The 25,353-nt window shown below is 39.6% G+C and overlaps 1 protein-coding gene across 2 annotated transcripts in view; it reads right to left on the bottom strand.

The window, feature by feature from the left end:
- The window catches only part of DCC (DCC netrin 1 receptor), a 928,337-nt gene extending 903,644 nt beyond the window's left edge, over window positions 1-24,693 (bottom strand). For both annotated transcript variants that reach the window (XM_037902678.2, XM_043547198.1), the window contains exon 1: window positions 23,345-24,693. In XM_037902678.2, coding sequence (XP_037758606.1) covers window positions 23,345-23,435 — 91 coding nt within the window. In that variant the 5' untranslated portion in view covers window positions 23,436-24,693. The remainder of the gene's footprint in view (window positions 1-23,344) is intronic.
- Between the last annotated feature and the right edge of the window lie 660 nt (window positions 24,694-25,353).

The raw sequence follows: 25,353 nt of genomic DNA, 5'->3' as shown, positions 1-25,353 counted from the left end.
ACAAAGTGCCAAAAAAACTCTGCTGAGAAATAGACCCCGTATCAGAGACCCTGAAGGAAGGCTGAAACAAAACAGTGTCTACCCATACAGCCAGCCCTCTCCTAGGATAAATCTCTTTCCAGTTCATGAAAGTTATTTACACCGTCCTTTGACAATTTTTCTGAATCTGGCCCATTGTCTGATACTGTACACAATGTACATTGCTGTCTTCCTGCTACACAACAAAGAAATCACCTGCACGGTGCCAAAAATCTGCTTTACTATTCTACCTTGCACACCTTCCCATCTCGAACCACCAATGATAATATCACTAGGAAAGATGTCCCAATTTTCTATTGCAAAATCTGGCACTTCCCCATACTGACTACTGTGCATGTGTATCAATCATTCTGGCATTTTCTTTGATTCAAATAGAACAGGGAATCGATCATTAATTCACACTCCGACTTCTCTTTTCTCCTATGGGGCTGGTGGTCTTTAATGTCATAAATTTATAACTTTTCACTGTTTATTTGGCCCTTGACATTGACTTAGGCACCAGAGGTTTGGATAAACATCTGTTAGGCGTTCGTGTTTTGGAATCTTAACATAAACACACTTCCCAATTTTCCCATCACCGACATTCTCTGGCAGCCCTTGATACATACAGTTAAAGCTGTAAAACAATTTCCATAATAAACCTCTATCTAAAGCATTTCATGTTTTATCTTCTTCCTAAGATGACTGGTTTTTCTAAGCAAAGTTGGAGTAAAATTCCTTCCACCAGTCTGTAGTTATCGGAGCTTGAAAAAAATTACACTTTAAAAAAGTTCTGATCATTTGTTTTCCACTGGGTGACAACTAGGAAAAAAGCGTAGAAGTCAAACTTTACAAGTAAAAAACCCTCAGTAAGAGTACAGGCCAAACTTTGCCAATATTTCTCCACCAGAATAAACCCACTGACTTCAATATAATGTGAGTGAGAACTACCTGTGTGAATAGGTGTTTGCAGGGTCAAGTACCCAAGCCTGTGCTGTAGAAGAGGGGAACTCTGTGTCATCCAGTGGAATTCACTCTACAGCAGAGAAAATTCACAGATGGAACATTAAGGCTTCAGGACTTACGCACTTTGTTTATGGAAAAATAAAGTTCTGAATATTTGAAAATACAGCACTATGTTCAGTGTGGATATGACAGGATGTCTTTCAAAAAGATTTGCTATAGCTCAAACAGACATTGGGGGCTTGATGAAGGAATTACTGGGGGAAGTTCTGTGTGGCCTGTGGTATTTAGGAGGTCAGATTAGATGCCCATAATGGTTTCTTCTGGCCTTAAAAAAATGAATTTGTGAAACAAATTTACTGTTTTACAGTAAGCAGTAATCATTTATTATTGAACGCTTACTGCTGTGACCCTTACTTTATGTTTTGGAGAAAAAGTGCTACATACATTAATAAAATGAAATGTATATATAGTTTGTGCATTTGGAGATAGATTTATTGTCCCTTTTGTAAGTTACCACCAAACTGAAGGCCATCCTTGAAATTAATGTGCTGAAATCTAGTAGTCAAAGAGCTTAACAAGCTTTGGGAAAAAATAAATCTATCTCCAGCCCTTGATAAGGGAGATACACAAAATCCTGACTAGTACAGGTAAAATGCTGAGGAAAATGTGATTGTTCCTGTCCAGAGTAAGTGCTGAAGCCCTGAGTGCACGCACCATCTAACTACTGAATTACTTTTGCAACTCCCCAGGTAAAATTCTAGGAAAGTTCCTGGACTTACATAGGAAAAGAATAACCATGACTGCCCATTCCCTATTCCTCGTCAGCCATGAGAGCTGGATCAGTGCATACCCTTCATCAGAAAGGCAGACAGAACAAAGACCTTGCAACCACTAAACTTCCTGAATCATTCAGCAGGAGAGGCCTTACCATCAGAATACCTGTAATCTTCCTGTGTATTAAGTGATATACTAGAGAAGCCATTGATACATTTCCTTCAAACCTGATTAATCTAAATCAAAGTGAACTTCATGCCTATTTGGCTACACGAGACACTGGTACAGTTCATGAACAGGAAACACTAACATTGTTTACCACATGGAGCTTTTGGTCACCTAGGCATAGGGTAAAATGAGACATGGATTAACTAGGTCTGACTGTATTTAATTTACTACGCAAACAGCACAGTAGAATCTGTAGTAAATCCTCTGCGGGAGGGAGGAATGAAGATATCAGTTCCTCCTGATCAGAGAGTGCAAAGGCCGACACATTTTTAACTATGCTTTGGCACAAGACAACACTTTTTAAAGGACTCTTGTCAAAGTATTTTTCATCGTTTTTTCTATAATATTGTTTTATAGTGAACATCCATGGAAGCTTGACTCTGAAATGTCTTACTGTTTGTATCCCACTCCTCTTTAATACAAGCAAGATGGGTTGTCATTTTGGGTAATGCAGTGCCCCTATATGGGTCAACAGTAGCAAGGATCGACTCCAGGACCTTTGGGTTTTAAAGAATAAGCCTCAACTACCTGAGCTAAAAAAGACCGTTCAGTAAGTCAAGTTAGTCAAGCTCATCAACCTCCCTAGGTGTCCCAGCCGCCACGAGAGGGGGACAAAGCACCACATTGAGTGGTGTGAGGGTTACACTTGTAGTTTTTCTATCTGTAAAATGTGGATAATACTACTTACCTTCTTTGCAAAGCAATTTGACAGCTACTGACGAAAAGTGCTATATAAGAGCTAGGCATTATTTTTATTGTAAGGTGCTCAAGAATGCCCAAATGCTGTTTTAGTCGTTTTTGTTTGTTTGTTTTTTAGACCAGAGGGTGAAGTTCCCCTTTAAGAACAGGCATAAGTACCATGTAGGTCCCACTTAAGCCCCAGTGCATAGACCTTCTCTGGCCATCTGCACAGAGATGAGTTTCGCCCAAAGAACGCTGAAGCAGGCTGAATTAGGGCCTTACTCACCTTGACAATGTCCTTTTACGAAGACCTTCCAAAGAGTTCTGACTGCGTTTGGAAAGTTTCTAAATATCTGTCTTGCTTCGAGTCAAGTGATCGGAGGATTCTTTCCAAACCATTGGTCAGAACAGATATTTGACTCAAGTCTTCCTACCCTTTGACTTCATAAAGGAAGAGACTACTACATTTGTTCCAAGGGACCATGAGAGGAAGGGAAATGAGCAGTGGCAAAGGGTGATCTCATGTACCCGTAAACTGGTGATGATGGCTCATTTTTAAGTAACGACTAACCTAGAAATAGAAACATAACCAAACAATTATTCTATCCGTCAAAATAGTCAAAGTTAATGTAACACTGACAAATTCCGGTCGCAGGCGGGCAGGCTCACACCCGGGACCTCTGGAGCTAAATGCATGAGCCTCTGCTGCTTGAGCTAAAAGCCACATGGCCCTTAGCTAAGGCTGTAGCAGACTCATTAATCTCTAAGTGGTCTCAGTGCCACTAGATGAGAGAGCGCACCACACCCAGGAGGTGTGTGGGTTACATTAAACCTGGCTAAATGCAGAGTTCAACATGAGCTTCCAAATCCCAGGAAGGTACTAAACACAGTGCTGACGTCACGGTTCCATTGAGCAGCTGCTGGCAGAGCACAGAAAAGCCATGCATGCAGCAGGACCGTGTGTCCCCTGCATGCCGTACATCTGTACTCCAAGAGACACTCTCCACAGCAGCGCAACACAGAGTTGAGGACTGGTGGGACTGACATTCAGGCCCTAATTCAGCAAAAGATTTACTCATGTGCCCAAGCCCATCCATATCCACCAAAGCACTCGAGCACATTCTTAACTTTAAGCACGTGCTTCAGCCTCCTTGAAGTCAAAGGGTCTTCAATGCATGCCTAAAGTTAAGCATGTGCTTAGGGATGGACTGTTGAATCAGGGCCTGAGTCCCTCACTACACATGTTCAGCAACCCCACTAGCTAGAGGGTTAGCAGCTACTGCCACATCTCCTGGGCTCTAAGCTCTGTGCTCAGGTTCCCTTGAAAAAGGCCGTTTATGCAGGCTTTGTGCATAGGCCCTGGATTTTTCCCGGAGAGAGTAGAGCATAAAGCAAGCTTTCAATTTGATCATGGACTGAGAGGGGGGTTTTGTTTTATATTATAAGACCTGTTTTCAGGGTGTTGTGTTTTTCCCTACAACAGCAAATGAAGCCGCTAACACCTAAATCAGCACAGCCAGATGTAGTCCTGTGTTCCTCACACAACATTAGAAAGCAGCATAGGGGAATGAGCTCTACTGTGGGCAGGGAAAGAAAGAAATGCTATAGTACAGTGGAAAAAGTGAAAGGAGGGACTGATTTTATTTTGTACTTTATTTTGATATCTGAGCACCTCGCAGTCTTTACTGTATTTATCCTCCCAACACCACTGTGAGATAGAGAAGTTTGGGTCCTTCACAGAACAACAAAGGAGAGAAACATCTTTAAAACAGGAGAATATAGCTGTAAAACCACATAAACTGACAGGAAGACCCCTTTTTATTTTTGAATGACAATTTCAGATTGATGATATACCTTTTCTACTATAAAGAGAGCCCGGCACTCATTCATGCACAAAAATAATTGGCCAGATTTTCAAAGGAGATCAGACCCCGGTGGAGTGAACTCTTTGGAAAAACTGCCTGTAAGTGTCATAACGAGAGCTAATGGGTGCTGAGCCCTTTTGAAAAATCTGTCCATAAAAGTGACTGCTGAGACCTTGAAAATTTGGCCCAAACTCTTTTGAAGCTCTGTCCCCACAGGTGTGCAAACCTAGATCCAAAGACAATGGAAGTCTGTTGCAATAGCAGTTACTTGGGTATAGCACTTATAGTTAAGGCACAGTGTTTTGGGACTTTCATTTTCACTGTCGGATAAAATTTTAACTAGATTGCTCACATAAATTAAACACCCATTTAAATGAAGGATCACAAATTTCAAACTGGGGAATACTGAAATCCAGCTGCCAAACATTCTTGCCGGGTAAATATTTCCTTCAAAACCATAAAAAAATATATTATATGTAGGAAACTCAACTTTAATGCATTACAAATCAATATTTCCCGTCTCTGTCTCCACATTTACCATCTCTGCCCATATCAAGCCAATTGTTTCACAAAGCACAGATGTATAAAAATTATTCCAGTTTCCTGAAAAACTCAGCTGGAAACAAATCCAATCAAATGGAATAATAGAGAGAGCTTGATGTCTCTATGGCAGCCTATAGAGCCTTAGGGACAGGTTCTGTTCTTAAGTGTTCAGCTTAAGCTGAAAGCATTGGAGTGACTGCGTTTACATCAGTGTAACTGAATGCAAAATTTAGCCCTGAAGCACCTAACTTTCTTCTGATAACAGTTTTGCATTGTTGCAACTCCATCACCTTCAATTAAGTCACTACTGATTCACACTAGCATGGGAACAGAATCAGGCCTACAGAATCTAATCTCGTCTACTTTTTCCTACTTTTATTTAAACCATTGGAAACCTTTGAATATAAGAGATCTGTGTAAGCTCAAAAGCTTGTCTCTCTCACCAAAAGAAGTTGATTCAGTAAAAGATATTACCTCACCCACCTTGTGTCTCTAATATCCTGAGACTGACACAGCTACAACACTGCATACAGGCTTTCTTAAGACATTGGCAGTGTTTCCTGGGTTTGGCCAGATAGGGAATACCACAGAAACTGCCTTTTTCATGGCTAATAAACAAGTCAACTTCTGCTGACACCTGGAAGTGCAGATACCCAGAAGAAAATTAAAACAAAGGAAAACAAATCCTAATCCTAATCAAAGTTAATAAAGCTTTTTCAAACTTCTAAAGACATTTGGTTAAGTTTGGGGTTTTGCAAAGGCTTTAAAAGTCATAGTTCACCAAACCATAATTTCAGTGCACAGCAATTTTGATTTGCATCCAATCATTTGTTACAAGCACATTCATTCCTCATGTTAAATTCCCTGTGTCTCTTTTTTGGAGGTGAAAGTGGGAAAATCCAGGGTATAGTGAGAGTTTGCATTAAATTGAATTCCACTTTTGAGATAACCTAGTAAATGCTGGAAATACAGGTTCTCTTCAAAACTATGTTCCCAAATAGCATTAACTATTATATTTGATAGCAGGAGTCACTAAATTTCTATTTAAAAAGTGCTTATTTAACAAATGGTGCACTGATCACGGATACATAATTTTTTCAATGAAACATCACCTCTAAGAGAAAGTGGACATATGGATTAATTGAATATATGTTGGTCAGTGCCAATTTAAGCACAAGTATGGAAACAGTCCTGAATGTTCATAATTAAAACAACAACCCTGCAACTCTATGCTACATGGTTTCATTATTATGGTCTCTTCTTTTAATGAAGACATAGCACAGCACTTTGTTGGCCTAATTTACACTATAGATCAAAACTACATAAAATTTCCTAATACTATAAGGGGAAGAGAAATTTCTATATACATGACTTACAGTGCTCATTATTATTTTAGGTTATGAAAATAGCATCACAGCACAGTGGCAAATGATTGCTAGGATGTGCTTAATCTGGCAGCAAATTTCTGGTTCTCAGAAACCCAAATAATATTAAGGCTATTTTGTCCCTACCAATAATAGCTAAATCTGCTGTTAAAGCTAAATCCTTCCAGCTTGTTTGCTCAAATGTTACATATCACTTTATAAGATGGGAAATAATGACCATTGTGGTGTTTATCTGCAATTTTTCTATCAGAGTTAATAGCATTTCCAGCATTTTAGGTAGCTACTATTGTTTTCCTTACTATCAGTCTACCAAACTCTCTCGCTTTCTGTTAAACAGTGAATATACAAAGGGCTATAGTTTACTCTCATTTACACATGTGCAACTCCCACTGAAATCACTAAATAGAACAGAGGGCAGAATTTAGCCCACAGACTCTAGAAGGATTTGCAGGCCCATACTGAAGGATGCAAATTATAGCATGATTTTTGTCCAGTAAATTAAAGCACTCACAGCCAAGATTCCATGATTCTCACTTACATCAGTGTAACACCTGATTAATATAATGTAACTGAAATCAGTGGAGCTATGCTGGATTCAGACTGGTGTAACAGAGAGGAACAGGTCTGACACTATTCTACTTGGGCTTTAAGTTAAGCAAATAATTATTGAAATACAGGAAACTATTTTAACAGTGATATGAAGTTTCAGAGTGTTGGCAACAATTATGTATCTACCTGTGCAGAACGCTAAGGAGCCTTTCATCTGGGTGAGTGCAGACATCTAAATGCCCATTTGTCCCAGAAAGTGACAAAGATAATCAGCAAAAAGAACAAGGAGTACTTGTGGCACCTTAGAGACTAACAAATTTATTTGAGCATAAGCTTTTGAAAGCCAAGGATCATAGTGAGGTGCTCCCAGGTCTGTGCTGCGCCAGTGATATTGTTCTTATTGATGAAATCCAACATTGTCCCTCAGGGAAGTAAAAAGAGAGCTATAGATAGTCTCTAAGGTGCCACAAGTACTCCTTGTTCTTTTTGCTGATACAGACTAACGCGGCTACCACTCTGAAAGACAATCAGGTGTTTACTGTGACATTAAAACACTAAGAATGGGGAAGGGAGAATCTTTCTGATACCCGTAGGATGCTAAGAAAAGACAGAGTACCTGTAATATGCTAACTGAATGATGTCACCCTCTAGTGACGGGGCCATAGAAAGGATAAGGAACCAGATGATCTCATATCATTGAGAAGCCCATCAATTTCCTTCCTCAGAGATTAGAGGAGGATTTATTACATATTTGAAGATACACACCAAATTAAACCCCATTACCACAAGAAACCAAGGACATGAAATCTGCTCACTTAGTTCAGAACTTATAGTTACTGGGACTGATCCAAAGACCATTGAACTCAATGATCAGTCTTTCATTGATATAAATGGGCTTTGGATCAGTCTCATTAAATATATCTACTACATGTTTCTCACCCATTATATTTAAAACATATTTTATTTAATGTTCCACTGTCCCACTCTTCCCACTCCTCTGTTCAAGTAGACTTTCTGCCACAAGAAGCCTGCAGCTTGGGTTCACAACAATGCAACAGGACAAAAAAAAACCTACAAAGCCATACATTGCAATATCAAAAAAGAGCAGAATGAGCTGTGCTCGTTAGTTGTACCCCTTATGTTGTTAGAAAGTTGGCAATGAAGCCCTCTGGTGGGAAAAATGTGGACATTCCTGCAATACAGAGTATGGAGACAGGGTACATATGTTCCTTATTTTCTTATTTACCTTTTGTCTTACTGTTATCATAAATTTACTGTGTGGGGTTGCTGTGCATCTGCCCAGAAGGTGTGTAATGAAGAGAGTGGTGACATTAGAGGTAAAGTGGGTAAGTCACCTGTGATAGCTCATATGAATACAGAGGGGCGTTCTCCATCTGTTCTTCAGTTCACCAGGGCAGAGAACGTCAAGAAAATTATCTGGTGTGATGACAGAGGGGGTGGGGGGGGAAAGCTTTTAGCTACTAGGGAGTGTTTTTCCACTTACCATTCAAAGACCAATGGACCGAAAGCAAGAACAGTTTTTTCTTCAGCGTAATAGTTTGTGAAAGACGTCGTCAAATGACTTCAACAGAAGGTTTACCTGTTATTCTTACATAATTTAAAAGACCAATTACTCCCTCATGGAAGTCACATTCCTAGGATTTTTGTGGAGACAATTATCCACTAATATTCTTATGTGCTACATTCCTCCTATATGCGAAGCAACACATGTTCAGGTAATATGATTAACGAAATCCAGCTAGCTGGGCATAAATGAAGAGAGGATAAATCCATAATTGTGCTTTTGTGGAACTACCTTTTACGTTTTATTTATTGCTGAGCTATCTCACGTGTTCATTTGGGTTGTATCAGTATTAGTAGGATTAGCTTTTATAATAGTACTACATTACCTTTGTATAGCACTTTTCTTCTAAAAGAATCTCAAAGTATTTTACCAGTTGAATCCCCGACTCTGTAAAGATTTTCACACTTACTTAACATTAAGCATAGTCTCACACTGACAGCAGTCCCACCACTGCAATGGAGCTGCCGCTGGCGTGGAAGGTGTAACAGTCCACTGCACAGCAGATGAGGAAAGGAAGTGAAAAATAATTTATCTGATTGAAAAAATGAAAGGGAAAATTAGGGAAGCAGCATGCAATTAACCAAGTTGGAATTTGGCCAAGACACAAGTAGTAACACCCCTGCTCATGAAAAGAGATGTGGCATCATTAATAAACCGCAAGTGGTTAGGATTTTGGTTTTACATTTCAGTCAAAATATGAGTATTTCCAGAAACACAATGGCCCACTGTTGCTTCCCAGGATCATGTGGGTCATTTGCCAGAATCATCTGGGTATATCTCACTTAATTCCCTACTGTTGCAGGGTTTGGGGCACTATTGCCCCTTGGTCCCGCCTATTCTCTGCCTGTGGCTCATAATAGTTTAGTTTCCGCAGGGCTATGACTTTTTGATCAAATTTTCATTGTTGAGTTTAGTATGTGGATGCCGAGTGGTGTTGGTAGGCTGTGATATGCAGGAGGTCAGACTCGATGATCTGGTGGTTCCTTCTGACCTTAACCTTTAGGTCTCTATGACCGGCTGCAGCATTGATTCAGTTTTATCTTTGAGAAAAATGCCACCAACTGAAACATCAGCCTCGCTTCTCACAGCAACTGGGTGTTCTTTGGAAGTTTCTCAGTCAAGCAGTGACCCTGGCCAACCCCGCATAAATGGTTTACTTATTTCTGACACATCACATTTGCATGTCGTACAGGAATATACTGATATAGGGAATAGTACGGAGCACAGCATAAAGTAATCCTCTGCAATTTTTGACAAGATAGAAGATGTCAGTAATAAACAAAACTAAACAGTGCCTATCAGTTAGCTGGCATATGAACGATCACACACACAATTCGTTTACAGAGGCAGACTTTGGCAACGTGAACAATAAAATACACTGAATACCCATCAAATGTAAAGATCATTTGAATTGCACCAAGGTAATTCCACTTATCCACAGTCTGAGAATCCTTTAGTAATATGGGGCCAAATCACTCAATTTTTAAGCAGCATTTCCCATTAAAAAAAACAAACAGTGAGGAGTACTGCTTTAAAGACAATTAACGGTACAACATTGACCATGCTTTTGCTATACCAGACTCCCAGCATTACAGCTCTCTAAGTCTCGTAGCTCATAGTGACAGATAATCTTGTTTATCCTGCGTTTTCACTGCAGTATCTTTCCTTTGCACTACTGTTGCAGCCGGAGGCCTCTGTGCCACCAGTGCTTGTTGGTGTCCACCTCTGATGAGCAGTGAATGAAATAACCAGCAAAGAATCTATAGCTCTCCTTTTACCTCCCTGAGGGACAACGTTGGATTTCATCAATAAGAAAAATATCACTGGCGCAGCACAGACCTGGGAGCACCTCACTATGATCCTTCTATTTTAGATTCCACTCCAGTTTTCTGTTAGGATTTGAACTTATTATCCCAAGGCTCACAGTTTCAGCGCACTTTGTAATGCTAGATAGTTTGATAGCTATGTTTAACTGCTGCATCTCCCATTCTAAGGATGTACCATGAGAGCTGACGATAAAAATAGCTGGACAATGTGGCTAAAGCGTTGCATGTTTAACAGACAAGGCTCACCGCACAATGAAATCTACCTTGTCATTCTCAATTCATGGCCTCACTCTGTGATACTTCGAGAATTTGCATTAAATGGAGCTTAAGCTTAAGAAGGAGTACAAAGCCCAGTATTATTTCACTGCCTGTTAGAGATTAAAAATATTTCACTCTTGATTCACAAAGACAATCCAAAACAAAGCAATTGTGCCAAGGGATTGGGGTGGCTCTTTGCCAGCATACACATTTAAGCAGGGAAAAAAACCCATCAGTATTGGAAAATTTGCTCATTTTAAAACTATCCGTGCTTTTGTCTCATGTGAACTGTTGGTAGAGCATTATAAACAACCACAAGTGCCCACATCCTCACAGTGGTATCATATGCCATTGATTTTAATTGTGTTTTATTAATATGATACAATTCAATTATGCCCAAATCAAGATATAACTAATACTTTAATAATATAATACCAGGTCCTAACAAATTCCCTGCACAAAGATGAAAACCTGATTACGTTACTGATGCTAGAATAACCTCAGCAGTCATGTTAATAACACTTTTAATATCAGTACAGCTGCTTTAGCAAAGCCTGATTAGTCTACTGTGGTTGTGAAGAAAGAGTTAATATCTATATTATGATGTGGAACATGCAAAATCATCATCAGCAAATTGCATTAAAAGGTTATTGTTCAGATAAAGATTATCTGGTCTAAATTGGTGTAACTCCATTTATGTCAATGGAGATTTACATCAGCCCTGTATCTGGCCCCAGATATTAAGTGAATCCTTTTCTCTGTTATTATAACCTCTAGGTCATTAAAATGGACAGATTTTTTTTTAAAATCTAATTTACTCTTTAATACTTAGAATTTAGGAAAGCTGCTGGAACAGTGTGGAAGTACAGCTGTTTTGTTTATGTCACGTTCCCCAACACTTTTCAGCCTACATGACCTCTATTTCAGATTAAGGAAAACCAAAGAAAGAACAAATATAGAGTCTTGATGAGAGAGAGAAAGAGAATGCATAGAGAGTCAGTATGTAACGTTATGCATCAGAACTGAAGATACCTCTGAAATGTACCTGTCATTCCATGGGACATCACTTGTTTTAGTTCCAAAATTTGGTGTCCCCCCCCTTTTATTCCCAAACGTAATTTACATCAGAAAGACTCATTAAATTGTGTTTTATAGAAGGAATAATTTACACTAATGGAATGACTCCTACAGCACTTTAAAGTTTCTCAGATGAGTGATTTTTGGTGTCCTTCATTTGTAACTCTGTCAAATATTGGTTCCCACATTTGGGCAGTTGAGGGATATTTTTTAATTATAAAATAGCAGCTGCCTTATAGTTGTCCCTGTAGCAGGCAAGGAAACTCTGTACATTTATAGGTGGCCACGGAATGACATCTTTCAATTACTACAAAAAGGTACATAGGCCATAGTTTCAATTTTACATTTCACTCATCCTAAGCAGGAAAATGAGATTGATTAGAAACAGAAGTGAAACTAGCCAGTTTCACACTGCAATTCTTAGATATGACATGATAATAATGTTAATTTGCGGTTTCCAACACTACATTAAAGCGTTTAATTTATCCGAAAAAGTGTTCTTTCACCAAAAATTTCCCCAACCTCCTTTTTCTCAAGCAAAGTCTAAATCTAAAGCCTTAAAATACTTTCAGATGTACAACAAGATGCTCTTCACTGATTCAGCTGAACCTTTTCAATCTTGTGAGCAGAGAACTGGGTTGGAGGTTTCATTCTTAAAACAAAAGAGGTGAATCTGCGGTGAATAAGGGATGGGGAGTTAGGGAAGTCTCCTTCCCCAAGTGCTCTTTCAGAAGCATACACAGTATACAAAAGGAGGTGAGCAAGTATAAACTGATTTTTACTTTGGATAACAGGAATACTGTGTGAAAGATACCGTGAAATTTACAAATGACTATGAAATTTACAATATGTGATGAATCAAGGGAAAAAACCCACACACCACAGCAAACAAACTACTGTGAAATGTCATATACTACCAACTTACTTTCACATACACTACAAAGCCCAAGGGTTTCCTTGGTGAGCTCACACAAACATTTCTCCATGAGACTCATAAAAAAATGCTATTAAAAAACCTGAGCTTTATAGCTGTCCATCAGGAGCTTTACAAAAACACCTGCCACCAAGACAATGGCAAACAAAACCTCAACCTGAACAAGAGCCCACAGTGCTTGAATAATACAAAGGTAAAGTTCAGAACCAGGTCACGGCATCAGGGTATCATTCTGAAGATGTTCTGTTGTGTGTCATCAGCTTTGGAGAATCTGAGAGAGGGAAGGAGGGGAAAAGCTGAGGGGGCATTTTTAAGTGCCATTTTTCCTGAGCATTAGAGAGGCAGCAAAGGGCAAAGAGAAAAAGAAGAGCATGTAGACTGAGGCCCAACTGAGTTCTTTAAAATACTTTTCCCCCCTTCATGTAACAGAGAGGAAAAGCATGAATATTCTAGATAGAACCCCCAAAGAGTGTTTTTAAATGCTTTTTAGTCTTCAGCTAGCAAGAGGGAAAGGATCAGAGAGAAGCTCAAAGAGGAAGGAGGTCAGCATGTGAATTGAGCACCAAATGAGCACTTTTAAGTAGGTATGGCTGAGGACTAAAGTACCTAACTCCACTTGGTATGCCTGCAGGTATCCCTCAAGTACCCCACTACTTCATTAGAAGTCTGTTCAACTCATAAGGAAGCAACTTTTAAAAAAAAATTACAATTCTTTTGGAAATCCTTCCCCTAGAAAGAAGCACTTTATATGATTATATCAATCAACCTTGCCCATGACTGCAACATCTCCTGCAATCACTGCTTTCTGGAGCCAGGTGGAAATGCCTACCAGTTTAGCTGTCAGTCAGATAGTTAATACAGTCACAGGCCTTCAGACATCCCGAGCAGAGAGATTCCGGAGATTTGCTGAACCAATTTTGGCTTTCAGATACTTTTCTTTTATTTTTATATTACCTTAAAATATATTCAAAGATGAAAACAATGATGTCAATAGGAAAATGTTGGACTGAGCTCCTGAAGGAATATTTATAGGGCCAATTATTGGCTGCCCTCACGGTCACCCTCCCTGTCTCACACAGAATAATCCTGACAATAGCAGAGTAAATAATGTGGAATGAGACAGGTGAGGCTGCATACACAGACTATCAGTGCCTCTATGGTCAATTTGTTTAGCTTACTCAAAAGAACATCAAGAGGTGACTTATCATGGTGTATACCTTCATACGAAGAAAATACCAGGTATGAAGGGGCTCTTTAATTCAGCAGAGAAAGATGTAACAAGAACCAATGGATGGAGATAGAGTCAAACAAATTCAGATTAAATATAAGGCCAAAAAAAACCCCCACCAGTGAGGGTGATTAACCATTGGAACAAACTACCAAGTGGTGGATTCTCCATCTCTTGAAGTTTTCAGATCAAGACTGCCTTTTTGGAAGAGATGCTTTAATCAGGCAAGTTACTGCACTCAGTACAGGTGTAACTGGGTGAAATACTATGTCCTGCATTATACAGAAGGTCAGACTAAATTACCTAAAGGTCCCTTCTGGCATTCAAATGGATGAATTTCTTAATCTAATTCTCTGTAGGTTTGGTAGGAAACCAGAATTGGGCATAGAATTGGACAGATAAATTGTGATTCAGGATTCCCCTGTTGGAGGCAGCTTTTCAGGCATGAACAACCCAAGCCAGGATTTGGCCCTAAGCATTTTCCCTTGGAGATTTAAGACTCAGCTCTCATATCCACAACCAGTCAGGGAAAGGAGACAAAGCCAAAGTACCAGTATTTTTTCCTTACAGAATGTATCGTCCTCTACTGTACCAAAACACCAGGCAGGGAGAGCAAAATTAGCCTCAAACCAATTTACCATGCCACAGCCTCTCGCTGTTCTCCTTGCTTTTTTGTCCAATAAAATCACTTTATTCTATCAGTCGCTGCTGCTGCTACCTCCGATCAAAGAGCCACTGTGGTGGTGGCGTAATGAAAGCTACTGGAGCAGTGGGCAAAACTACTCTGGTGGAGATTAACCCAGAGCTGGAAGGGTGGCTGTAATAGAAGACATCAAGAAGTTTGGGGAACAGGAAGCAGCAATGGGAGCTAATGTAGTTCAAGGAGGAGAGAAAAGCAGCAAGCAAGTACTATCTGGAAGAATAGAAATTAGCTATCCATACATCCCATCCATATATATACGTGGACTATTCCACCATAGTATCTGAACCCTTCATGTATTGGCAGGTGTGTACAGGACTATGGAACCATATATTATGTAAAAATTTTAAAAAATAAATTGAAACTGTATTTCTATTTTAGGGCTCTTCTGGTCAGATGAGTTTTGCCTTCAGTTCAACTCATCTCCAGAACTCAATGGTAGAATTATAGCCTGGCAATTCACAGTGATCTCCTATTTATTCCACAGTGTATATTATCACACAGGACAGAGCAACTGCACTGTGTAGTCTATATTTTCTGTTTGCAGAGTACCTTGGACTTTGGACATCGTCTATAATTCATGACCAGGAATCCTAGATGACAAGTAATCTTCTTCTGTATTCGTATTAAAAACAATTACATTCCTGATTGTATTCATTTGTGATTGGTTACTTGTAATTGTCTAGGAAATTGAGAGCATTAATCAGGTATTTTAGCGATTATGACATTTTGAAGTGTGTTCCCATGGGTTTATTGTACACTTCTCCCCAACATCCAGTTGTAAGATCATAGTAGAGGACATTGGGAAGTATCTACTTCAATAAGTCCAACTTCCTGGAAGTCCAGCATATAGAACCCCAAGGGAGGATGGAGCAGATATTAAAGCAATTCATAGATTCTAAGGCCAGAAGGAACCACTGTGATCATCTAGTCTGACTTCCAATATTACGCTTGGTGTTATCCAAGGCTTCAAGTCCTGCAATAAGTTGAGCCAGGAGTCCATCATGAAGCTGAAAATCAAAAGAAGGAAAGCACAACAACAATTGGTTCCAATCTCAATAGTCTCATCAGCCTGTGCTCAATTAGGGCCTTGATCCAAAAGTCCACTGAAGTCAAAAGGAATGTTTCCATTGATTCCAGTGAGGTTGGGATCAGGTCCTTAGAAAATACATGATGTTCCTGAAACTTTACACTTAAAAACAAATAAAAACACACCTTCAGAAACTGTTACAAGGGTTTTTCTGCTTCCCAGCAGATGTTTACAACAGTCCTCTATCAGATCCATCCATCTATCTACCTCCTCATTCTCTCTGCATACATTCCTGTTTGCCTGATTATTTGGTATTTCTGAACTGGGGGGGGGGGGTGGGAAGAGACGAAGGGGGGGAGTACAAAAAAATTCCTGTCAGTATAGTTAAGCAATTAAATAAAGGGCCTAGGGAGGTTGTGGTATCTCCTGGATGTTTTTAAGAGCAGATTAGACAAACACCTGTCAGGAATGGTCTAGTTATTATGTAGTCCTGCCTTAAGTGCAGGGGACAGGACTAGATGGCCTATTGATGTCTCTTCCTGTCCTATACTTTGGTGACTCTATGTGAGCTCCCCCTGCAGGCAGTGTTTGAAAATGACGTTCCCATATAGTACTAGTGCTTGAGACAAGTTGCCAACTGATCAGCAAAACAGTGAAACTGACTATATACGAAGTGTACAATAGTACTGATTGTGTCATTTCTCTGTAGTACCCCATGGATAAAGTGGTCTCAAACCTGCATCTCTTGCATGTAAAGACAAGTTATGAAGACAATTTTTCACAAACTGTTTGCTGATGATTGTGCTTTATTGACCCATAACATCAGGGGCTTTCAGTTGTTTACTGACTGCTTTGCATGTGCAGCAAAATATTTTGGCTTAATGATCAGTTTAAGGAAGATTGAAGTCATGGTCCAGCCTTGGGAAATACTGCAGCTACTTGAATTGCGTCGATTGATGATGTACCACTCAAGATCATTGACAAATTTTGCTACCTAGGCAGTGTCATTTCATGAGATACAATGACTGACAATGACATTACAAAGTGCATTGGTGCAGCCCGTGATCCATTTGGAAAACTTTAGCATCTCTGGAACAAACACAGTGTCAGACTGCAAACAAAAGCTGATGTTTGGCATGCCATTACCATCACAACACTCTTGTATGGCTGAAATACATGGACTAGTTATCAATGCCACATAAAACTTATGATGTCTATGGTGGATAGTAGGAATTAAATGGCAAGATTTTATTCCAAACACTGAGGTCCCTGAGTGCTGCAGCATCAAATGCATTGATGCTTTTATAATGAGAGCACAGTTGAGGTGATGTGGCCATGTGGTCCATATGCCTGACAGTAAAATACTGAAAACCATCTTTTGCGGAGAACTGCAGACTGGAACTCATTGTAGGGACAGACCAGGGAAATGTTGTGAAGACACTCTTCACTGCAACCGTCAATCTTGCAACGTTGACCTCAACACCTGGGAGCTCTTAGCCCAAGACAAGATCCGAGGGCGGTAGCTCTGTCACCTCAGACTGAAAGATTCCAAAAGCTTGCATATATAGAGTTGTTTGAGGCTTAAAGCAATGCACATTTGTCTACAATTGCCTTCATCTGTGGATAGGACTGCCAGCCTGAAATTGGTCTTTGGTCTCATCAAATTTGATGGGAAACTCCTTCAATAAAAAGTAGAAAAACAGAGCAGTTTTCCCTCTTAATCTCTTTGTGTTCTAAGAGTTTAGGGGGTATATTTGTAGCAAGAGTAGGAACAAAATTTTCAACTGGACGTTTAATTTCCATGGTGATAGTATCTCTTTAAAGGGTTTCTCTGTATTTTACCAATACTTTGGGCAACCGCTTAACCAGTTTTCAATATAGTTTGAGTATTCGTAGCATTTATAAAATTACAGTACGTATTGGTATTACTGCTGGTAAATGATTGCCATCAATGGAGACTGAAGCAGATATTTAATTGTGAATTTTTTCATGTCTCTCTGTAGCTGTAGTTTCCTTTACCATGAGGGTATCTATAAACTACCAAAGGAGACGTTCTTACATTATCCCAATATAGCTGTAGTCTTTCACATCAAATTTGAAATTGACAAACACTGTTTAAAAGAAACAATTTTGATAGGTCACTTATCCATTTTGTTATCTTTCAAGAAAAATATACTCTGCTTTATCAGTGTATTGATTATCAGAAATCACAGTCTACTCTTTATAACTTTCAGCCATTGCCTTTCATGGAATAAAGCTAATTCGATAGCTTTCCTTACAGGATTCTATATGGAAGACCCAAAGGAATGCATCCGATGAAGTGAGCTGTAGCTCACGAAAGCTTATGCTCAAATAAATTGGTTAGTCTCTAAGGTGCCACAAGTACTCCTTTTCTTTTTTCCAAAGGAATGAAACTCTTTAATGCCTAAGACAAAGACATTCTACCAACATTAAACCAGGATATGCAAGCATCAAGCATTCTGAGCATTAGTTAGCAATTACAGTTGCTTATAATCAGAAAGAGTGCTAAAAAAAAAACAGCAAACTTTATGGAAAGAAAGGAGGAGAGTGGGTGCATATGCAGTGAACACACTAATTGTTATTTCATGAGGAGCAAAACCAATAGCAACTTGGGATATCCCCACAAATGCTCATAACGTTTGAGAAGGAAATCTTTAAGGTGGGAGTGAAAAATATTTGAAAGGAAGTCTGATACAATATGGTACAATGATTGTGCTGCTAAAATCAGCATAACAGTATGGCCTCAACTTCACCTTTAAATTTGCACTCAACATTCTGTCCCCTGGGCTTGAAGAGTAGGGATAGTGACACCTAATTTTTGTGCACCCAGAAACTCAGGCATGCATACACAAATCAAAGAGTTTGCTTGTGCAAATCTGAATTTGGGATGTGCAAAGCGTCCCAAAATTACAAAGTCAATAATTTACCCATTTTTTTGAAAAAGCCCAGACTTCAGAGAGGTGATATGCTTTCTGTCAGGTGTTGACTCAATGAGTGTTGAAGGCATTCAACAACTTGCAAGATGGAACCCTACATATGCAGATCTCACACTGGTTCAAATCAGGAGCAACTCCACTGAAGTCAGTGAAGATACATTAGTACAATTGTGGTATAGGTGAAATCAGAATTAGGCCTAACATGTTTACCTTGGATTGTACTAGAGATATAAAATGTAAATCAATGATTCACCCGAGGGATTATTTTAACAGAATCATGTGAAATTCTGTCTTTAGATAATTAGTCTTGAAGGCCTCTGTGAAATTTTGTCATTATTCATTTTACACAGGCAAAGCCAACATCTTCAGAAATTTACTTCTATTTATACTACAGCAAAGAGAGATTGTCCTCATTGGATCAGTCTATAGCAATTCTGCATTTCAACGAGAAATGAAGTTATAAACAGGAAAATATAATCTGCCTTTGAGGGTCAAATTCTCCTACAAATTTTGCTCTTATAAATATGGAGTTACTCTGCTGATCTAAATGAAATTACTCCTATTTACACTGGTGTAATTAAGACCAGAGCCTGACCCTTAGTTACCAGTGTAAAAAGACAGATTCTCCACTTATTTGACTCAGCATAAATCAGGAGTAACTCTACTGAAGCCAACACAGTAACACTGGTTTAAGACGAGCGTAAGAGGAAAATCAGGGACGGTTCGGTCTAGCACGTTTTTGAAGTATTGCAATGGGACAAACTTCTTATGGTATGGTAGTAAACACATTTATTTAGTGATCTCCACAACGATCTCTTCCATTAGAAGTACAGTTGCAAAATCAGTTTAGAAACTGTATCCTTGTAGCTGCATTTGCTGTACAAACAGCCACATAGAAAACTATTTTGATTTTATAACCTCTTTTTTACTAGGCAGAAAATAAGAGCCAGGAGTTCAATGATGGATCTCTAAAGTACATGTGGATGAAAGTAAGTGCATTGTGAGACTGTGAGGAGTTACTCTGAAAGATCATCAAAGAGAAAACATTTTATTAAAGGCAGCATATCATTGAGGGAATTCATGAAATGCCACTTATGCTCAATAAGAAACCAAACTAGGCAGCATAAAGAATACACGCACATACATATACATATCTTGGAGACTAGGTTAAAGCACAATCCAAGTGATAAGCAATATTGCAAAGTAAAGTCAAAGAGAATACAGTGATATATCACATGCACACTGCACAAATCTAATGCTGATCAAAGGCAGGATGCTGATGAGGCAGGACTGGTGATACAAAACTAGATTTTCCGCTAGCAGAGGGAAAAGACGCTGGTGTGGTGGCAGAGGGAACGGTCAGCTACAGATAAAGGACCCACTGGGAAATTCAGACTACACTGTCAGCGTACCAGCTCTTGTCTTAGGCTGATGACCCAATTATGCAGGTCTTACTCAGACAAAACTCCACATGGACCTCAAGTGGGTATTTGGAATGACTCACTCCAGAAGACTTGATTTAAGTCTGAATAGTCTGGCTGTCTATATCGTGGTGGCACTGTCATGGCTTGGATTCCAGAATAGACAGCTGGTGCTGTGTTATGTGCTGGGAAGTATGTTGGAGGGGAATTCAGGAATGAGAAATAAATGGAGGATGAAATTCTGACTTCAAATCTGGAGACACTCCATTGAAAGAATTAGTCCAGATTTACCCACATGTAACTGAGAGCAGGATTTGGCCTTAATTCTGCACAAACTGGGGGCGGGGGAGTAAAAAGAGAAACAGAAGGCAAATAGTGTTTGTATACACATAAATCAAGTAATTATAAAATGACAAAGCTGCAAATGTATAGACTGAAATGCTTGCCCTCAATCATGACCATCACAACTTTTAAGAATATGTAATCAAATACCCTAAGCCTGACCTAACACACTCGTATAACCCATGCGTTATAACACAGAGGGCAACTCTGCTGCGTGTGAAACGGATGTTGTGACAAGTCACTGTCGATTTATACAGCACCACTCAGAGAGAAAGGGATTGCCATACTGGCCAGGCACCACAAGGTTCTGACATGTTGTACCATGCTAAACAGCATACCAAGATGTGAGAGTAAAATAACAAATAATCATGTTGGGTTTTGTTTCCCCCTCCAGACAAAAGAGTAGTTTGCATTTACTTAATTATGAGTGGCAAGCAAACTATATAGTGCCATATATGTGTTTACTTTCCAGTATTAAGTGCTAAATAGTCAGAGATTTGGTTCTAATTAATAATGTCTTTTCCTGTTCTTTTTCCAAAACAGCGAACATTGCCCATCAATTCCTGCTCAGTAACATATGCCTCTGTGCATTCAGATTTTGTGCAGAGAAAAGAACCTTTTTTTTTGGATTTTACTTTTGATCGCCTACCACATAACATTTTGCATCTTACAGACAATGGAAGTGTGAATGGAAGGGACTTGAATGACTTCATTCAGGCACAAAGGTAGCATATTCCTCCTCATATGTTGACACTGTGCAACACTGCTCTTTGTTATTAAAGTTTTTAACAAATTCTTACATCTCCAAACCAGCTTTGGGGTTTAGTTAGAAAGTGTGAAAGGACACAGTCCCATTGTGCATCTCTATAAGCCCTTTGTTACTAGTCAACAAAGTCTTTAAATGCCCTGCCGAATGGGAATTTTGCCAAACAGCAAACCAGCTACTTGGCTTTATTAAGGGCACCTCCTACTGGTCCTTTCATAGAGTGAATTATGCTTTCTTCGCTATCACTCCCCTACTAGGTTTCTGAAAAGAGAAAATAGCTACTAAGAAGAGTAGTGGAAACTCAGATTAATGAGCAGAGGCCAAAGCCGCTTGAACAACATTTCCTTAAAGACGCAGGATCTCTTATTTTGTCAGTTGAATCCAGAGATTGTGAAAAGAGGGCTCAAAACAACAATCTCAGGAAGGATCTGGAGACTAACCATAGGGAAAACTTTGCACAATTCTAGATTGCAAAGGACAGATCAGGGAACTTGGTACAACACAGAGATGCATGTCTCCAAAAAGCAGCACAATAAATACACACTATACGTAGACAGTGAAATGCACAACCAAAATGTACAGCTAGGAAACAACCTGATCCTGTAATGAGTTATCTGCAGAATATCAGACATCATTCCCCCCACGACATCATTAAGACAATGTGCATCCTCACTCCCTTCCTCTCTCTTGCATGCACACATGACCCCAACTCGCCATATGCCCGCAAAGAAGTCTGCAAGTCAATCATCGTTCCAGAAGGAGGATCACTGACATGTCTCCCATCTACTAGCCTTTAAGGTGGAAATTCAAGAGACACACCTATTATCCGGCTCTGATTGCCCAAGTCCCACCTTCCATGCAAGTTATTGCAGAGGACATTGTGAGGGACACACACACACACACACAAAATGAACCTTCTTGTATTTAACAGAAGCATCTTCCCAATTCACTTACTAGCTCTCCAAAACAAGCCAAACAATATATATATATTTTAAAAGGAAGCATAATCTATATGAACAATTTAAGGCATTTCTATTTGCATACAGCTGATATTCTGAATGATACTAGTCTAGGGTAAAGATCTTTTTGCAAAGGCTTTCATATGCAGCACTTTCCCCATCACAAAAAAAGCTGCTTTAGTGGGGTGTGTGTGTGTGTGTATGTGAGAGAGAGAGAGAGTGTGTGTGTGTGTGTATGGGGATGGAGGGGCTATCGGTTTCTATTGTTCAGCAGCAGCTGGTGTGGAAGCAATTTGTGTGTGTTTATTTTATTTATTTTTGCTTTTCATGCCTCTCTCTTTCTAAGATTGCTCCTAATGAAACCCAGCTCATTTTCTTCTGGAGAAAAAATGATCACTGGAGAATAATATTTTCCCACATACATTCTACACACACCACACGCACACACACACACACACAGAGTCACCTACAAATCGAAGCTGCACTTTCTTAGTTCCTAACACTTCTCGATAATACTCCAATTCCTGATTTTTTTTTTAAAAAAATCTCTAATTCCCAGCTCTTCTCTGCCTCCAACACAGATAGCTCCTGAGCATCACAGTATCAATACCCCCTCTTTCCTTCTCTATCCTAATTCAATATACAAACCAGCTTTGCCATTTTTAATCAGAAAATGTGCCTGCCAAGTGCAAAGAGAGAGAGAGAGGCAGCCCCAAAGAATATCAATCAAATGGAGTTTGGAGAGCTCTGCAAATAACTACATTTTCCATCTTGCAAACTAATATTTTGCTTTTCATCATTTACCCTTCCCCTACTGTCTGAAAAATATAAATAAATCTATAGATCCCATCTCAGCCTAAAGATAAAAAAAAAAAAAAAGCCACAGGCAAATAAATCCAGTTGCAACAGTGGTCAGGTGCAAAAGAGAATACAAACCAGTGTACACACACACACACACACTATCACCACCTCCTTCCACATTTCTCCTTTATTTTTCTGGGTTTCTTTCCTTTCAGTTGGTTTTCCTTTTTCAGAGGCTGCTCAGGGTGCTTCTAAACCGGATTTCGTCTCACTCCTTTCCAAATCTATGTCAACTACCTGAAAAACCCTACACTGATCCACAACAACAACAAAATTGAAAGAGGGGGGGAAAGGCTGATAACACATAAGAGATAGGCACATTCCTTAGGGTTTTGCAAAATTCACCCTTATCCATGGAGTGCAAAAGACAAATAAGGCAGCAATCACTTACCGGTGACTTGAAGATTCAGGCTGATCAGAGAAAATCCGAAGAGTAGAAAAGCCAGCTTTGGTACCCAGACACATCCAAGACTATTCTCCATATTTCAACACACACCTACAGAGATTTGGGTCCTGAGCACCAGCAACAATCACACACACAGCCCCTTCTGCCTCCTCCTCTTCTGTTTTTTCTTTCTCCAGTCCCCACTGACAAAGCTCAGCAAAAGGGGGAGTTGGGGGATGTGGAGGGAAAAAAGTTATATTCAGTCCAAGAGCCGCCAAGCCTCCAGATTATGTTAGGAAACAAACTCAAGGAAAAGGGGGAAAGGTGGGGAACAGTGCTCCCACTGCTGGAAAACCATACATGGAAAAATACTGCAAAAAAAAGCGAACCAGGGTGCATCAAAAGATTGGGGGTTGCTCCATTTCCACAGCTGGGCAAAGTACAAAATATATATGTATTTATAAAAAAAAAATTAAAAATCAGAAGAATACAAAAGGGAAAGATTGTGATTTTCTTCCTTGTTGGCAGATGTTGGTGTGGGGGGAAAAAGAAGGGGAAAGAAAAAGGGGATGTAAAGCTCTCACTTGTTACTGGAGCTGTCCACCAGCAGTATGTGAGATGGGAGTTAGAGCTGTAACATCCATTGATCCGAAGAAGTGGAGGGCTGGACGGGAAAACGTGGAGAGAAACCAACCGGATCACGGGAAAGATTCCACTGAAAAAAAAAAAAAAAAAAAAAAAAACCAACCCTGAGCCCTGCTGCTTCCAGCAGCTGCAGTCACGGAGTCTACATATGAATGAGCTGGGATGCCCTCTGTAGGTAAAGCGTGGGAAGTAACTTTTCCTCAACGGAGCTATTTAATACAGGGCATGTCCCTTCTTATGTAGCTAGCTCACCTCCCGTCAGTATAAAGCTCCCCAGTTTTGGTCTGCAAGGGGGTTGATTGGTTTGTTTAATCTGCTCCTAGAAGTCTGGTCTGCAGTGACAGGAGTTTAAACCATTAACAAAGGCATGCTGTTTTTTAAGCTGATCAGCCTTGATTCTTCCATCTCCCAGTACTGCCAACTCCAAGCATCCAAAACTCAGGAGTCAGACCCCAAATAATTGCAGTATAAGCTTGTTGATTTTTACAAAAAATTGAGTTATTTTCATTTATCTTCTGAAGTTTGAGATTTTAGGCTTCACGTTTCCATGCTTTCCACAGCTACCATGAGGACAAGAAACTTTTAAAAATGAAAGCTGAGATTTCCACAAAACAACATGATTCTGGGAGCTAGATTTTACAATAAACACCAAATATCATGAGACTTATGATAAAATCACGAGAGATGGCAACACTGATTTTATCCTCACCATATTCTTTTTATTTTGCAATATTCACCCTGGCATAGGATGGGTCAAATAATTAATTTGTTCACTCTAGTTCCCAGCATCTCTAGGCTGCCAGTACTTAGTCATCATCTTCTGCTGGTATTGCTCACCATTTTGTCCTTTCACACAGTAAGGAAAAAGGGGTGTTGTAATAATTGATCCTAGAAACTTACCCTAATTGTAAGCTCAATTGTAAAAAAGTGAATAAAAGTTTACAAAATGCTCCAATCACATATAATAATAAATGTTGATGGGAAAAGGTGGAAAAAGAAAACAAAAAGACTCGGGCCAGGTCTATACTTGCGCTTAAGTCGATCTAACTTACGTTGCTCATGGGTGTGACACAAGTTTCCTCCAAGCAATGCAAATTTTGCACTGTCCATACCAGCGCTATGTCGCCAGGAGATGCTCTCCCACTGACATAGCTTCCACTTCTTGCCGAGGTGGAGTAATTATGCCGACGGGAGAGCGCTCTCCCATTGGCATAGTGCATCTTCACCAGTACTGCAGTTGCGTTGGTGCATCTGTGCTGATGTAGTGCTATAGCGTAGACTTGCCCTAAATTAGTCCAAACAAAAAGGCCCACTAATATAATTCAAGAACTGTGCTAAAACCACACTTAGTAACCAAAAGAAATGTGGGA

Source organism: Chelonia mydas, chromosome 5, assembly GCF_015237465.2.
Source record: "Chelonia mydas isolate rCheMyd1 chromosome 5, rCheMyd1.pri.v2, whole genome shotgun sequence".
Classification (NCBI taxonomy): domain Eukaryota; kingdom Metazoa; phylum Chordata; order Testudines; family Cheloniidae; genus Chelonia; species Chelonia mydas.
Note: the sequence above shows the minus strand (reverse complement) of the source record. Positions and strands in the feature narration are given on the sequence as shown.